Source organism: Anopheles gambiae, chromosome 3 (genome assembly GCF_943734735.2).
Source record: "Anopheles gambiae chromosome 3, idAnoGambNW_F1_1, whole genome shotgun sequence".
Classification (NCBI taxonomy): Eukaryota; Metazoa; Arthropoda; class Insecta; order Diptera; family Culicidae; genus Anopheles; species Anopheles gambiae.
Genome location: NC_064602.1, coordinates 34,703,863 through 34,721,511, shown reverse-complemented (window position 1 = coordinate 34,721,511; position 17,649 = coordinate 34,703,863). Strand labels below are relative to the sequence as shown.

The window sequence follows — 17,649 nt, the reverse complement described above, 5'->3', positions numbered from 1 at the left end:
CTCTTCCACTGAACGTGAGAGCAAACACATCCACGTAGGCGCTGAACAAATCGCGGCAAATCATGACATGATTGTTGGTATTAAAAACACACATTCTCACCTTCAGCTTGGGGTGGGGGGAAAGGCGCAAGAATCATAAATTGAGCCGCGTGCACATTGCAATGATGATGCACACACACACACAGCCCGCTCGATCCCAGGTGCTTGTTTTTCACACCCACCGTGCGCTTTACGTAGCGCACTCAGCCGCAGCACCGCAGCCTCTACTACAACCCTTGACCCCTTTTTGTGTTGGGTAAGGGAGATGATCGCTTCCCGGCACGAATATTATGCTAATGCACGCTGCTAAACACTGTCAAGGGGAGCGAATTATGGTTCAAACAAAGGCCATTTCTTTTCTCTCTTCTACCCACAATATGGTTGCGCATGTTGCTGTAGAAGAAATGCTGAATGCTCACATGGGTTCGTCGCTTACCGCGCCCACCACGCCACGGCGCACCAATGATAAAGTGATTAAATTCCCTCGTTTCATGTCCCGAAAATTAATCCACTACGCTTCGCACACGCACACGCGGTGGAATAATCGTTAAGCCTGGCGCTGGTACAGGTGCTGGAAGGACGCGCAAATGGGTATAAAAACAACGAACAACGAAGTAGAAGAAAAAACCCTCTCACACGCAAAACTGCCCCGAGTTCGATCGGGTTAATGTAAACAGATCGCACCTCGATCGACCGCAAATGAGTTTCCAGGCCAATAATTCGTTTATAATAATCCCAAACACCAAAAAACAAAAAGCCCACCGCACTTCACCGGCTGAACTCGATTAAGACCTTTCACGTTTGGTTTTCCACGAGCTATGAGGAGTCTATTAGGTAGTTTGAGAGAGATTGTTTGGAGCAAGAAGGGCAAATAGCAAAACATCCCAAAAACACATGCACGCTCGATAGAGAAATTAGCATAAAGTTTGAAAACGTAGTCAGGGAACAACATCACCTAACCTAACCATGTGTTTTCCTCATTCTTTGCATTTGCTAAGCATGCAAGACGCTTAGAGACAAGCGGAAAGCCTGCCGCGGGGAAGGGCAAATGTTATGAAAATCATAATATTTATGAGCATGCGCTTGTTTTTAATACTCTGCTGCTTAACGTTTAATTGCTTATTCATTGTGAACCTGCTCGCCGGCGTACGCTTCGAGCTAACGAGTCAATCCTCCTCCCGGGCGCTTGCGTGGTGGTGTGGTAGGTAAATGTGTATGAAAAATGAAGCTCATTCTAGCTGCGAACTAGCTGCAACAACCCAGCCCAGCCCTCCTCGAATGGGAAGCAAATTATGAGGTACAAAATATTGGGGAAAGCAACGTTATAGCTCCTTGCCACTAGGTACCGCTTTAAGCTGTGCTTTTTCTCAAAATTTTGGTCAGTTTTGCATAAGATAACGAGCGCTAAAGCGAGATCTTTGGAAGCAGTTTTGAGTGTTAGATTCTAGCGCGATAACTACAATAGCACACATAGCATTCAAAAACGGTCGTTTGCTAATTTGAGCAATCAATTTGAGCGTTTGATAAATGATTTCCATTACCCTACAACACAGCAATTAAAGCCTCGCATGAGAAGCGCCAGCGAAAAGGGAAAATTATAAAAATAATCAAGTGTCAGTTGATATCGAGCAGCAGCTGCTGCTGCTGCTCTCTTTCCTGCTCTGTATCTCCATCTGTTTACACGCACTGAAAACAAGCCTTCGGAGCAGTAGCTCGTGCAGCACACAAGCGAACTAAAACCATCTTGTACCGAAAGGAAACATCACCATCAAGGTGTCGTAATTGATTGCCTCCCCTCGGAGGTCACGGCACGGGGACCAACGGGGCATGTTTGAATGAGCATGCGTGGTGCAGCTGCTGCTGCCTGTTACATGCCTACTTTGAATAACATTTGCACTTCGCGCTTCGCCAAAGCTCAGTAGCTCGGGGCCGTCGTCCGTTTCCCTGGCTACCAACACACTGCTGCTGCTGCGGGCTGCCATTGCGTAACGCTCACATCCTTTCCCTAAAGCTGCGCGGTTGGTGGGTCCGATGCGCAAACTGATACATTTTTCATGCGACAACAACAGGTCTGCCCCCCGGAGCAGATCTTCTGCGTGCAGATTTACGGTTGCAAATGTGGCGAAACAAAGTTTTTGGCACACCTTGCTGGTGGCTTCAGCTAATCAGAAAGGAAACAACTTGAAAACAAACACCCAGAAGCGCTTTCGTACGGCACACGTTGCAGGGGGGAGATCTGTCCCACCGAGTCTAGGTGCTTCGCATAGACGTAAAGGGGGGGTTTTCTTTCTCCCTTTTTAGGTTTAACAGCTCCATTTATTAATCATATGGAAATTATGATGCGCTATCTTTGGTGTCGGTGCGCGTGCGTCTGAACGAGCGCGCCTTGGGAGCATAATCCGCATCAGACGAGCGGAGCCACTAGCACTGATTAATAGAAGCCCCACGGCACGATGGTTTTTTTGTTTTTGGGAAGCATAATGCCTTCCAGCGGGTTTTGCTACAAAAAAACACAAACGCGGCTTAAGCTGCATAACGATGGAAATGAAAACTGTTTTCCAACCTGTAATAATGTAAACAAGCGGTAGCGTAAATATATCGCGCCAGGCCAAACGCTGTACGGTAGCGGGGAAGGGAGATGGTGGAGCCTAAAGGGCTCGTTCGTTTCGGATAAGCATTCAAATGATGTACTCCGATGGGTCATTCAACGGTTATCTAATTTGATTTTAATTTCAAGATAGTAGCGCCTGCATTTTCTTGACCGTTTTTTTCCGCCCCGTCTTTTGGTCGGGCCGTTGTAGGGTCGTTTTGGGGTAACGAATTTCCCAATTTCTGTCGGAAGCAACGACGTCGTCAACAATCACACGATGGTGATGGTGATGATGATGATGCGCTTCTTTGCCTGTTGCCTTCTCTAGGCATTTCCATCTTTCAGGGTTTTTTGTTTTGGGAGATTGCGAATAGAACTCGCGCACGATGTGTGCTGCTAGCAAACAGCGTCGCTGGAACTAACGATCACGTTTAGTTCCAGTTGGTAGCGGAAAATATAATCCCCATGCGAGCCAAGACGCAACAGCTCATCCACCGCCCCCCATTCCCATCCATCATCACCGCGCATCACGGCCACGGGAATGCAAATGTCGCCTTCTAAACGTAACGAAACAATGTAATATTCAAATGTGATTAACTTTAAGTTTATCTTCGTTTTAATTTAACGAGCACAACCTGCTGCTGCTGCTGCTGTTACTGTTGTCGGCACGAAATGGAGCGGAGTGGTGCGTGTGTGTGTCGCTGTCTTCTGTATCGCTCCAAGCAGCTGGTGGAAAGTCCAAAAGGCACCAACGCCGTTTTGCGCTCACAGGGCGCTCACGGCTGTGCGGACAAGCCGACGCAGACGCGCCGGGAGGGACGCAAAAATACGACAAAACAAACATGTTTCATCGTTAAGTTATTGCACGGTGATCGTATTTTATATTTCACTCCCCACCTTGCCACAGCCCCTATGCCCGCCCCAGCTATCAACCCACCCGCGGCATGATGGGTGGCAGTTTTCATCATAATTATAAAACATTCACGCGAACGCGCAATGGACACCGGACCGCTGGGGAGGGCTGGGAGCGTTAAATGAGGCACGAACCTGACCTGGGCCAAAACTGCACGATGTATGTTTCGTGCGCTGTTTCAGGTTAGCAAACCGCAACCAAATAACTCCAGCCAGTGGCTGTTGCATAATTAGCCGCTCGATGAAATGCAAATTCCAAACAAAAAACCGAAAGCGATTACAAGCGAGGGTGGTGGCCTAGAAAACAGAGGCCCTTGGTTGCTGAACTGAACGGCACAATGCAAGTGTGTCTTTGCTGTGCTGTGTAGGGGCATGCATTGATCTGGATCTGTTGGAATCTGTCACATCCGGAGCTCGCTCGCCGATCGAAAGCCCCCGGGGCTCATCACCGTGGGACGATGATGCGAAAACGGTCCTTCTTATTCGTAGAACGATGCAGGCAAATGATGGGCCGATGGGAAACGGCCCGACAAACCCAATTGATGATCATCATTTGACGAAGTGTCGTCCCTTCAACCAACCAAAGCACAGCGCACATCCTTTGCGCAGGTAGCAAGCGCAGGGGAAACCGGACGCTACCGAAAAACGGACCGTGTCCCTTCCCAATGCTGATCTGCACCTTTCTGCTCTGTCTTGTGCATGTTTTAATTTAGGGATTTTTTATATATTTTTGGGAAGAAACCCCGGATCGCTTTCTTCGTCCGAATGAGCGTAGAAGTGTTTTGGGCGAATGCAGCCCAGCATTAGCAGGATGGAACGTAAAGAATGGAACAAAACACCCAGACTACATTCACAGAGAAATGCATAAAATGACAACAGCAGCAATAGAGAGAAGGTGAAAAAAACGTAAGTAATTGCGTAGGGATATATTGAAGTGACACAAAACGATGGAATCGGTGTGTTGAGTATGTTTTTTTTCTTTCTCGATCATGTTTGGAGCAGAAATCTTTACAATTCGTGGGAAACTTTCGGCACTTTGGCACTGCTTTGAGCAAGCTTTTCGACTTCGGTGTGCCCTCAGTGGTCAACGCATTAATTACTTGAAGGTTTTTGTTGATTTTGAAGGCCCGGTCGCCAAGACCTTTGCTAGGCGGAAGATAAATAGGATGGATGGATTGTTACAGTACCTTTGGTGGTAGGTGGGTTATCGATGAGTTTCTACTATTTGGTTGACATAAGCTTTCATTGCTATACATTCAATTTCCATATTGCTGCTGCTTATCATTTCCAATACAACAGATACTTATAGATATTTTATATATTGATTTCTTATAGGTTTTTTGTGATGATCAATATGACAAATGGAATCATTTTGTATATGACTATTAACTGTCCATAATTGGCTGATAAATTCCAAGAATTTTACTCTTTAAATTGATTGCAATTATTGAAATATACAACAGCTTTTACTCTAAAACAGAGAAACAAGTGATACAAGAAAAGGAAAGAATAATTGGTGAAAAATAAATATTGATAAATCAGTAGATTTTTTATCGAGCTACATTGTTTATTACCAGAATTATCTCGACGTTTTTAAGCAATTAAATCTTAAACAAATATAATTGTGATCTTTTCCTCAAACATTAAATTGAAGAGCAAAATTTTATATCAAAATGGTTTATAATATACTCTACGTAATGGCATTTTATACAATTCAAATCATTCCATTCCTTACCTTATCTTCAAATGTCCTCTCATTCCAACCCATAGTTCCGCGGACGATCATAAAAATGTCCACAGCACGTCCTAGACACGACAGGCAACCACATTCTTATGCCGCCCATAACGGCATCGTACGAGCGACACCGCTCCACCATAAGGATGCGCATCCTTTCTGTGTGCTAACGGTGCATTTGGTTTGCAAATCCCGAAACCGAAACTGCTGTATAACCGTAAAACAACGGGCCCAAAACATCCACCATCTGTACAGCGGATCGTCGGGCGCGCGCGCGCTCACGCGCTTCACGGAACGGGTGCAGCCCAAAAGATCGATACCCGATCCGATGCAACCCGGGGGAGAGATGGTCTGCAGCCAGCCGGCCTGCCAGGATTGATTAGGAAACGCACACACAAAACAGTAAAAAAATAAAATAGAAACAGAACAGAAAGAGAGAGTTATTTGCCTTGCAAGCACACGGGCACAAACGGGCACGCCTTTCGATTTCGGTAGCCCTGCGAGGCCCTCCGAGCGTTGCGGCAACGGCAGATTGGAGGAAACGGGTAGCATCCCTCTGCCAAAGGGATGAAAATGCATTTCCCCCTTCCGTTTTTTTACTTTGCTCCTCTCACTCTCTTCCATCGCCAGCCAGTAGGAATGCATTCGATTCGAAGTTTGTTTCGGGATGCATTTGCTGTTTGCTGTGTGTGTGCGCCGCATGTTTGACTGCCGCGAGCATGATGATGCAGCACAAGCTTCCTGTTTTCGGGGTTTTGATGATTTTATCTAAATCTGATGGATAATTTAATTTACTTTTTGGACCGTTCGTTTTTTGCTTTTCGATTTCGATTTCGTCGCCGTGTGTGCAAGTTGTTTGCGCTCCTGCTGTTCGCGTGTAGTAAGGGTAAGCTCAGAAAAAAACGGTACCAACGAAATCTAACGGTAATGGTCTCAGCAGAATCCTGTACCACGAGTCATGTTGCGTCAAGACGAATGAGCGAGCGGATTTTTTTTTTTAAGTTAAATGATCGAAACAGGAAAAGAAACCCCCCTCCAATAGACACGATACCTTACCTATGCATATTGAACAGCGCAACGACGGTGAGTGTGTGTGCGCGCGGAAGAAAACCGGAACCGAATCCGAAATCGTGCGCTGCGTCCTGCGGGCATTGCAAGCCAATTTTGGTTTTATCCTTTTCTCTCTTTATTTTATACTTTTTTTGGTAAAATTTATCGTTTTTTTTTTCTTCACCGCACAACCCCTTGCACACCGCAGTATCACCGTGCTCGCTGCGACGCGGTTTCGCGCTCCTCGTACCAGCAGCTCGATTGCGTTCATCTGGCGCTTTGCCGGCCCTTTCCCGCGTTTGTTGGCTTTCATTGCGCGCGCTCTGTGCGTATATGTGTTTCCAAAAGCTAACAACGAAAAAAAAAACAAAATAACCCATACCCACTTCCCAAAAAAAAAGGTACAAAACAGCCGCACACACATTCACGATATTCGCGTTAAATGTTTTATGTAATATCGGCCACATTTTCACCCCGCGCGTTGTGCCTTCGAATGCCTGTGTCACGGCTATATGTTTCGCTATTTTTCCGCCCCGAACGAACGGTTCGTGTGTGTGTGTGCCACTCCACTCAATGAGTTTTTTTTCTTCTTTTCACTCTCTCCTTCGATTGGGGCGAGCATTTTCATGGTCGTTTTGTGTCAATTTCGAGTTTTTGAGTGCTTGCATACGCAGGGTGGTGCTGCATTTCTTTGCAACGCATCATTAGAGGGACATGAGCGATAGAGAGAAGGCAACAACAAAAAACCAGCCGAAAAACGTTCGAATCCGTGAAGGGGGAAGATGATACTGGTCGAATTGAGTTAGCTGGCAGTTGCTTAACCGCAGTTAACCGAACGATTTAATGTACTGGTAAAACTCCGCGCTTAAACTCAATTTGCTCCAACGGGCCGGGTCGTGCCGGCTCCGTCCGTCCGTAGGTGATATGCTGCAAGCGCAATAAATCTAATTTAAACGCCAATTTCAAACTAGCTGCCACATTTCAAAGGCACTACACACTGACACTACTTTTAGCACAGGTTTATCGTATAATCTTTCAGCAACAGCACAGCAGAAACATCCTCCAAAAGCGGTAATAACTTTAATGACTTCCTTGCAAAACCGTGCAAAAAGCTGCTTACTATCGCGCTCCGATGGTGTGTGCAACAACGCGTTTTTTCGTAAATAGAACTGGTAATGATTTCAGTTTTGTTATTTTTTCACATAAAAAAGCCTGGTCACTCGCTAGACGCATGTCACATTTGAAAAAAGCGCGTCGCCTTATGCTCACGCATTAATGCGAAGCCCGGATTACCTAACACGCCAGCCCCGGGGTATCCGCTTATCAAAATTCATTGACTTGACAACGGTCATAAGCATTGCCTACCGGGGGGGTGGGGGTGATGGGTGTCTGTATGTGTTACATTTTGGAGACCATTAAATGGTGATGGGTTTTTGCTACACGCCACTTCACAGACCCTGGGTGTTGGGTGCTGTATATTGATGTGTGTAAAGCTGCTTCTTCGAGACAGGTAATTTAAACGAGACAGAAAGAGGAGCAAACCTGCCCAAAAGCTTCATGAATATTTGAGCAAACAGTGCTCGAGAGAGCGGGAGAGGAGGTTTTTCTTTTATTGGCAGTGGCACGCAGCAAACTGGCTAATTTATTTCGAGCAATCGGTTTCGGATCGAGCCCAACACGTCTTCCTAACCGCGCGCTGTGTCGTGCTTTATCGAAAATATGATTGCCCGTGTCTTTCCAAAGAGTTTCCACTTTTATGAGTTCAATTATTCCCTCCCAAAAGATGACTCGAAGATGAAGACTCATCAAGAAGCAAAAGCTCAACGCGGTCCGTTAAAGAGGGGCTTATTGCCGGTTGGGCTAGCCGGGTCACATTCGCTATCAAGCTCGGACGGCTGTCGAAAAATAAAACACAAGCTTTCACTACGCGATAAGCTAAGCGGTTTGCCAAAAATTAGCTTCAAAACACACTGCCAATGACTAAGCAAACCCGGGGCCGGTGTTGTTTGGTGGCGAAGTTCGTAAACAGGCCGTTTGTACAAAGCGAATGCGTGCGCTCTGGGCCTGTCACTTTATGGCATGGGCGTCTTGGGCAACCGCACCGGCCACCGTCCGTTCTGCCTGAGCTGGCACGGCGTTCGACGGGTCGCCGCCGCGGATGGTTTTGCGGAGTTATAAATTTATTTAATTTATTATTACCCGATCGTGGCGGCCCGAACCACAACTAACGCGGTGGCTGTTGTTCATTGCGCCTTCGCTTTACAAGCCAAATATGAGAGCCAATTAAACGCTAGCCGAGAAAGACCCGAGGTAGCGTCTTAGCACTGGAGAATCACTAATCGACCGCCGCATGTCTTTAGCGACGGTGCGTAACCCTTTATATTTAGCGCGCGCGCACACACGATCGTGGCCGTTATTTGTCACGTGCTACGCTCCGAGGAGACACGCGTGCGTTCAATAAACTTGAAAACCATAATAGCATCCAGGAAACCCCCTGAAACCATTTGACAAGCTCTTTGGAAAGGATCCTAAGCGGAAGGAGCGATCCCTTCGCTTTTTATCGATCACCGAAGCCCAATTTTCCCGGTCGATCGAACTTACCTCGTGGTCGATCCTTAGCCGTTTACCCCTTTTGCCTGACTCACCTTGAACCTGGGGGAAGTGCGCAGGGGATCATAAATTACAACACCATTCCCGTGTGTTCCGCTGTGGCACGAGCGGCTTTGACAGCTCAGGTCCTCCTCGGCTTCGGCGCAATGCGACGCCCAGGGGTTGCTTGCGGTGTGTCGTGGTTGGTCCCGGGGAAGCCTTCTTTGCTGCCTGCTGCCTGTGGCAGCATGTTGTATAACCCGGTCCCGGATCTTTGAGCATCCTTTCGCTTGTTCTTGGCATGTGCTCAGCCGCCTTGACGAACAGGGCTTTGTCACGCTGCTCGCCGCCAAAAGCCCAAAACAGCATAAAGGGTTTTTGGCACAATCCCGGCACGGGATCCTTTCTTTAGAAGTAAAATAAAGGGAGAATCGAGGGAGGAGGATCCTTTTGCACTGCGTGTAAGCGCGTGCACTGTTGGCTGAGACACGGGTTAAAGGCTGCTCGCCCCTTCCAGGGCCACATCACTTTCGATTGTGAAGAAAATGAAATCGGCCGAACGGTGGTGGAACCGAATGGAGTGGGGGTGGGGGTACCGAGCGATCCGTGAAAAGTGAAATCGAATTTCATCTCGGTTAGGTTTACCGCTTTACAAAATAGTATCGTGAAAAAAAGCCTCATTGCCTCATGCCACCGTATGTGTGTGCAGCATGTCAGCTTAGAGCGAAGAAAGATATTATGTTAAAGATTTGTATGTTTCATCGGCGTTTGAGGCGTTTTAGAACGTGGAAAAAAACCCCCTGGAACGGATTGAAAGAAACCCGGGCGTCGGTGATCCTTCTAAAAAGGAACTTAAGCCACGGCTGGCACAATGCGCACCAGCAAATGGATAGAAATTAAAGGTATACAGAGAGACTTCGCAATCGCACCCGTTTTTTTATCCACGCTGGTTACGTACCTTTTCGTTTGCCGGATTGAACTGCAACGGATTGAACCTTCCACCGCTCAAGACTTCTTCATTGCGGGTGCTGCCGTGCCGTCCCCAGTAACCAACTGACCCAATCGCCTAGGTCTTCGGGTTAAAAATTGAGTTCTTCTACGGTTTGATTTTTTGTCATTCGACGTGCATTTTTTTTTGTTACCCTAAATCGGCGCAAGATGTTTCCTCTGCGCGTCCTCTGATTAGGATGCGATTGTAATCCCTTTCCATCCGTTCCCTTTCGTACGCGACGTGGGTGAGGCATGGGAGTTTCGGGTCGCTGCAATCGGTTCGGCGGGGGGTGGGGGAAGATTTTTGACGCTCACCAGCCCGTAGATAATTACGGACATTTCAGTGTTATATAGAAGCAGTTAGGGACTGCGCAACGATTCGAAAAACAGGCAAAAAGGTCCTTCTTACCGGACTGGATTTTGCAGGGGCTGTGACACTGTCGTCGTATTATTTGCGCCAAATCCCGCATTCCCGTTTGCTCACAAGCTGCCTGCCTGCTTGTGTCACCCATTCGATCGTTATTTGATTGAGCAATGTCTTTTAGAACACATTCTATTGCAACCTAAAGAACATAAGAGGCACGGTACAGAAAATTGTTGTGGAATTCTGGTTTTTCTTTCTGCCTTTCCTAAGCCATTGTACTTGTATGTTTTTTGTGTGTGTGCGCACCCGAGAACACGCTGCTCGATAAAATATGAAATGTTCAAATATTGAAATTAGAAAATCAAATATTGATACTTTCATTTTGTACAAATACAACGTGTACGGTTGGAAACAATGGTGGCCCCAGCATGTCGTTGTAGGTTCCTGTGTTTCTAAGTTTGTTCCTCCTGGCCGGCTGGCTGGCTGGCAGTAGCACCCCTATGGCCGTGGGTGTACTCGCTCACACACACACACATTCGTTGATTGATTTGATTTTGTTTGAAAAGTCCACCCCCCCGCCACAACAGAAGCAGCAGCAGCTCCCCACGCCCACGTACGACGATTTCGATGAGCAATGACTTGGCCTCCTGGTCGAAGCGAAGCGAACGAACGAGGCGAAGGTTCTAAACAACGGGACCGAGCAAACAACCGGACCTGGCCAAATAGCATCTCGTCTCTCGTTTCGGATCGCAAACACACACACACACACACACACACACAGCCGATGGTGGATGGAGAATGGAAAAATGCTACATTTTTCACCGGAAACCGGAAAAGCGTACCCGTAGCAGAAAAGCAGCCAGCAGCCAGGACGACTAACGAACGTCCACTGCTGAAGGAATCGGGGCTGTAAAAAAAAAAGAAGCGAACCTACACTGGACTTGAGGTTGTTAGAAAAAGGGGGGAAGGGTAGGAAAGGACGGGAAAGAAAAATGGACCAAATGAAATTTTCCATTTTCTACTCTTTTATGTATGCGGGCTTATATAATGTATAAAATAATAATAAAAATCATCCATACCGCTCGGGAGCCCCCCATTTTCGAAAAAGTAACATAAGGCTAGATGGGGGGGGGGGATGGGATGGAAAAACTTTTCCACAAACACATACACACACACATATGAAGGAGCAAGAGCAGGATCCCTTTCACACGGTGCCTGCCTGCCTGCCTAACACACGCTGCCGGAGGAGCCTTCCATTTAAGCATTTTCTGCTTCTCCCCATTTGTTCACATGTTTTTCCTTCCATTCGTTGGGAAAAGTCCCAGAGGGGGAGGGGGCGGGGGAAAGAGGGTTGTGCGGGGATGCGGGCAAGCACATAGAATATACAATTTCATATTTTATCATAAAAAGGCGTCCGCTTGCCGCTCTTGGTCTCTTTGGCCACACGGCGGTTCGGGAGCACTTTGTGATTGGCTTGAAAATTTTCACCAATCCGATTTTGATTTCCCAACCGTACGGACACACACACACACGCTTGTGCCTTTTTAACACCACTACACCACACACAGGTAAAGCCAGAGAGAGAGAGAGAGAGCGAAAGAGCGTCTCATGCCGCGAGAGGATCGGCAATGAAAATTTGAATAAAGAACAAACGGGCCAGAAGAGTGTTGAGTTTTTCCCTCCTCACCGGGTTATGTGCATTGATTTACATAGCGTACGCGCTCGGCAATAAAAAAGGACGAATCCTGGCGCATCGCGGTTTTCACACCCTTTTTTATGTGTTTAAATGATAGTAAAAAAAACACGGGGGATTGTTAGCTAAAGACACGCGTAGCGTGTCGCACCCTTTTTTCATTCTTTCTTCCCTTCACGCCAATGGTTAATCGAATTGAAATATGTAAAATATACAGCTCTCACACACACACTCTTGTAGTGTGGTAAAAGGTTAAAGGTTTCCCTCGATGCGCGGGGAAAAAGAGACAAAGACACAAACCCCACGGCACAGCAGGCATGGCACAGCGCTCGCCGAACCGAGCTTTATGCTGCCCTGACATTCAAATATGCTTTGTGCCTTTCCACCTTCTACCCGTGGCGGTGCGCCGTTGCTTTTCAAAATGCCCTTTTCTCTCCACACACACACACACACACATATACTCTCTCTCTCTCTCTCGCTCTCTCTCTCCGAACCCTTCCATACCCTGCATCTCCGTAATGTTTTATCGATCCAACCAATGGATGGCGCGCATGTCACAACGCAGTTTTCCATTTCAAAAGCAATAACGAGCGCAAACGGCGACAGCACCACACCGCCCAGGGCCCCGAGGGCGTGTGCGCGAGACAAGAAGCGAGCTACAGCAGCAGCAGCAGCAGCCGGGATAGGTGGTTGAGCGGCCTGGGGAAAGGTGCCCATCGTGTAGCTGGAGCTGGCAAGACGAACGTGGTTCACTTTTATTGTTATCACGGTCGTTGTCGTCGTCGTCGTCGTCGTCGCCTTCGTCCTTTGGTGCTGGTGTATGTGTATGCAGAAGAGCGGACGTACACCGGACCTGGTACATAAACCTGGTGGACTGGCCCAGGCCATATGTGCAAAAGCGTACGGTGGGTGTAGTTTAAATAGGAAACTTTACATTTCCATTGTAAACACCCACCACATACACACAGCCTGGGCAGGGTGCGATAACGCACCAACAACAAAAGCGGACCAACGGCCATTGTGTCTGCAGCTGGGGTGGACGGGCGTGTACGTATGGGCAACCTCGTTACTAATGAAATTCTGTAATCACGCAAAGTTTCTGTTCCGTCACACACTTGCACACAGCGCGCTGAGTGTTCGCTCTCCCTGCTGCATTCGTCTGATAAGCATTCATGTACTTCGCTGGGTGTCCTTTTCTTCATCCCTCCCGATGCTCCGGATCGATCCGATAGGTAAAAATCAATTTCCATTAAAAGGATACGCGTCTCGTGGCGAAGAAATACTTTTAATTAAATTGATTATGTAGCTGTTTGCTTGGGTGTGTGGGTGTGTGTTTTTTTGATGTGGTAAAGAAAAACGGGAGCATTTTAATAATGGCGCTACGGTCGTTGGTGTTAATTTCTTCGGACAATGCATTTCCCATTGTGTCTGGAAAGTTGAACCCAAATGCATTGCAGTCTGGCTCATTATCACCCGGAAAACCCTCCGCCGGAAAACAATTACACCAATTCTTTGGAATGGTTTTCATCGTCTCAAACACACCTGCCAGTTTCCTTCCTTGAAACAAAAAATAATGGATGCAAAAGACATTCCCCACTCTGTTCGAAACCAGTCAACGACCTCATCAATTTCACTCGATAGACTAATTTACTCGTGCGTCCCCGGGAATCCACCACCATTCACCGTGTACTGCAACTCAAGTGTCACTTCTGATTGCTGTTCATCTCCATCAACCTCCCCGAGCGGCTGCTGCTGCTGCTGCTGCTGCTTGAGCGGTAACGATGACGACACACAAAAGCCAGAGCATCAGATGTCTTGCACTAACCTTGCATTCTTCCTCATTTGTTGAGGAGAGGGGGTGCCAATTTCTCGTGCAAAACTTAGCCACACACAAAGAAACACACATACACGCTTGGTCGCTTGGCTGTAGCACCCGGCTCTGTGCACTACGCGAAATCCTTTTGCTATATTCCCAGCACTCATCAGATATGGAGGCTTCTGTAGCGTACTACTTCTCGAGACAGAAGCAAACAAAGAGAGAAAGGGAAAGAGATAGAGAGGGAGAGGTGCAATAGTTTCCCATCGACACGATACACGCCAACACCAGCCCCCGTAGTAGTCGTAGCTTTTCCCGCCCCGAAAGGAGCGTTGGCAGGGAAACCGGTCGACTCTGTGACTATGCTCAGTGTCTTTGAATCTCAGGGAGCGCAAGATTAAGGAAAGGACGAAAATACACCACAACACTCACACAAGACGTTCGCACCGTTGGATGGGAAGGAGATCTTTAAGCGAACATTGCTCCAATTCGTGCAAGTGCTGCTTTAATGTCACTGCTACCAGGCGTTGGTTAAGCAGCGACGGTGGCTTTAATAATGATTAGGGTAGATTTTTCGAGCAGAACTACACTGGATGCGTGTTTTCATACCATGAGAAGGACATCTACAAGCTACTGATGCAATGATATAAACCAACTTACATTCCAGATATTCATAATAATGCCTAATCTTCTCGGCATCTGGGCTAATTTAATCTTACTTGTATAAGAAAGGATGACATTTTCGCAATTCAATTTCATCACAGAACAACAAACTGAGTAATTCAAATACTTATTCTTTGACTATTGATTAACTGTGGCAAGATCCAATGGAATATCCTTTGTTAGTAATCCAAGGTAATACTCTTGCGTTAAAATCTGTCCAAAACTGTGAAAGGAAGGTTAACAATAATGAAAGTCCTTCTCAGGATATTTACACCAACCCTTTTTACAAGCTAATTCTGCAGCATTCTGTTGCTACAATAATGCTCCATTCCGCGCCAACTACAAGATTCCTTTAATCCATTTCCCTGAGGCACAAACTCCTTTGGCTCCTTCCACACATCTCATCACCTGCACGGGTGCGTTTCTTCGCCGTGGAATTGAAGGACAAACACGCCATCGGAGAACGCCGTTTCGGTATCGATCTGCGTCGGCCTGCAAACCACACCAAGAAACCGCAGACGAACACCAGACACCAGAGCTGAGCCGGTGGGGAGATGAACGTTATTAATGAACTGGTAGAGAAGGCAGCGAGAAAGAAAAAAACAGAGCGAATTAACAGCTGCAGCGGGGTAGCAGCGCAAGGCCGTTGCGGGATGGCCTTTCTTTTCTCCCTCCACTTCGTTTTGGCACTTGCGAAGGGCAAAATGAACCATACAACAACAACAAAAAAACGCGTAAAATGTTCTTTTCCTGTACTGGGAGGAGGAGACCATCACCAACGGTATGCTTCGTCTTCGGACGGTCGGTTGGTTTAATCACGTCAATGACGACAGTGCCGAGTGCGTTTGTTTCCTTCCCGGGCGTCGACAAGCGGGATGTGCGTGCGTGCGTGTTCCAGCACTGGCGGCAATGCTGTTGATGATGGCGTCACCTTTAGCAAGTGATCAAATGGTGTTTGTGTGCGTGTGTGTTTGTTTCCGTCAAGACCCTTCTCCCCTTTTTCTTGCTGGTGCCGGAATTCGAGGTTATCGATTGGCACGTAACCGGATTGTTACTCGGTATTGATTTTCCTTCCTCTTAATTTCTCCCGTTTTTTCTAGGTAAAGTATGGCTCAACAATGAGGCGCAATGGCACCATCCGATAGCGATGGCACCTGGACAACCGCCCACTCCCATCGTGCCCGGACCGCCGTTGTCCAGTGGGCCACCACCGCCACCGCTCAACATGTCGCTGCCGCCCGGCTCCTCGATGGCACTGCACTCGGTAACGCACCAGCCGTCCCTGTACCTGAACCCGACCAGCCTGATGAGCCTGCGGGACATGATGCTGCAAAGCCCGGCCGGCCTGAGCCTGCTGAACGCGGACGCCGGCGGACCGCTCGGGCTGCTCAAGCGCAGCATGCTAGAATCCATGCCCTCCAGCTCCTCGCCCTCGTCCTTCCCGCTCGGCAGCATCTCCTCCAGCCCGAGCACAACGGCCACCTCCACGTACAGCCTGCCATCGATAATTCCAACGACCGTTGCATCATTATCACAGCAGCAGCAGCAGCAGCAACACAACCTCAACCACCATCACCACCACCACCAGATCAAAAAGGAACGCGACGAATCCGACATCGAGATGGACGGGGACCGGGAGGAGCTGGACGAAACGTTGGCCAAACATCGGCGCGCACAGTCGCCCACGTTGCCCGCCGGCCTGCACCGGCCCCAGCTTTCCCTGTCACCATTTCGCTCATCGCCGCCATCTTCCTACTATCGCACGCAGCAGCAGCAGCAGCCATCGTCGGCCATCGATCAGGCCGGCTTACCGCATCGATCAGCGGCGGCAACCGTCTCCCATCAGCCACATCTCTATCATCACGCTGCCAGCAGCTCGGCGACATCCGCGACGGTAGCCGTCGCCGCCGTCGCCGCCGCCATCCCGTCACATCAAAGGCATCCGCATCAAAGGGATTCCGCTGAGCGTGAGCTGCATTTAAATGCGAGCATGATGCGAGCGGCGAAAAACGATCGCGACTCGCAGCCGCCACCACCACCGAACCACGGGGATCATCCGTCACAGCTTCCACCGCACCTGCTGCCGCCGCCCGGGTTTGCGAACCGAGCAGCCGAGCTGGAATTGCTTCGTGACGGGGGGCTGGGCCGGCCCGGGCAGCCCGATTCGGATGGTGAACGTGAGGAGGGCAACAGAAGGAAACAGGAGCGAGCTGCCGGGGGCCACGCGGGGTCCAAGCGGGCAAAGGCGGGCAGTGGGGATGAGTTTGAGCTGCATCGTGAGCTGCGCTTCGGTGCAATGGCGTCCAAAGTGGTGGAGCATGACGCGACGAATCATGTGCAATCGCGAAGGAAGGATCCGGCAACGCGCAGCAAGTCATCCTCGCCCGGTAAGTAGCGCATTTCGCATTTTTCGCAAGGTTCGCTTTTCTCGCTCGTTCTCGCATATTGGAGTGATATTAAACCTGCCGCTTTTTAAAAACACGTTCGTTGAAAGGGTCGAAAGAGAACATAAAACAGGAACAATATCGAAAACCGATACAAGTATTGGCCTTGTTCTAAGTTCCCCACTTGGATTGAAGCCGTCGGTAAAAAGCCCTAAAGCCTCATGTTTTGGGGTTATGTCAGCACAAGCTGTCGTCACAATTTATCCGCTCCTAAATCATTCCCTTACTCCTGCCGAGCTAAAGTCAGCTAGCTACCGAAGGAATGGCAATAAAATGGATGCCGGAAGGTTGCTGGTCATTTCGGCCTAAACTAATGGCCCCCAGGCCAATCTCAACCGTCCACTTTGGTCACTTTCAAGTAGGGAAATAATTTCCTTAAAATTGAGACATTCTTCCTAGTTCCTACCCTTGTGCGCGCTTACACCTTTCCAGCGCATGTTTTATTGCATGTGATTTATGTTCTTTTTTTCTGGAGTAAACAACGCCTCACAGTGACACGGTCATTGTCAGCCCAATATGGTAAATGTTTTACCTTCCTCCCCCGGGAGGCTCAAAACCCCGACAACCAAAGATATTCCGGCCTCGGACAGGGCAAAATGGCGCTTGCGTTTCGGTGGTTGGGCCCACTTACGACGGGAAAATTGGCTTCGAATCAATCACAGCGTAAATCAACCCTTCAAATTCGATTTAGGCTTGACCGTTGGTCGGGATCGATTGTTTACTTCCCCCTTTGCTGTTACTGTCGTTCAGTTCGATCCAGAGTG

The 17,649-nt window shown here is 48.3% G+C and overlaps 1 protein-coding gene across 4 annotated transcripts in view; it reads left to right on the top strand.

Moving 5' to 3' along the window:
- The window catches only part of LOC1271410 (uncharacterized), a 123,227-nt gene that overhangs the window by 48,386 nt on the left and 57,192 nt on the right, over positions 1 to 17,649 (top strand). For all 4 annotated transcript variants that reach the window (XM_061662015.1, XM_061662014.1, XM_061662013.1 and 1 more), the window contains exon 4: positions 15,542 to 16,828. In XM_061662015.1, the coding sequence (XP_061517999.1) occupies positions 15,542 to 16,828 (1,287 nt within the window). The remainder of the gene's footprint in view (positions 1 to 15,541; positions 16,829 to 17,649) is intronic.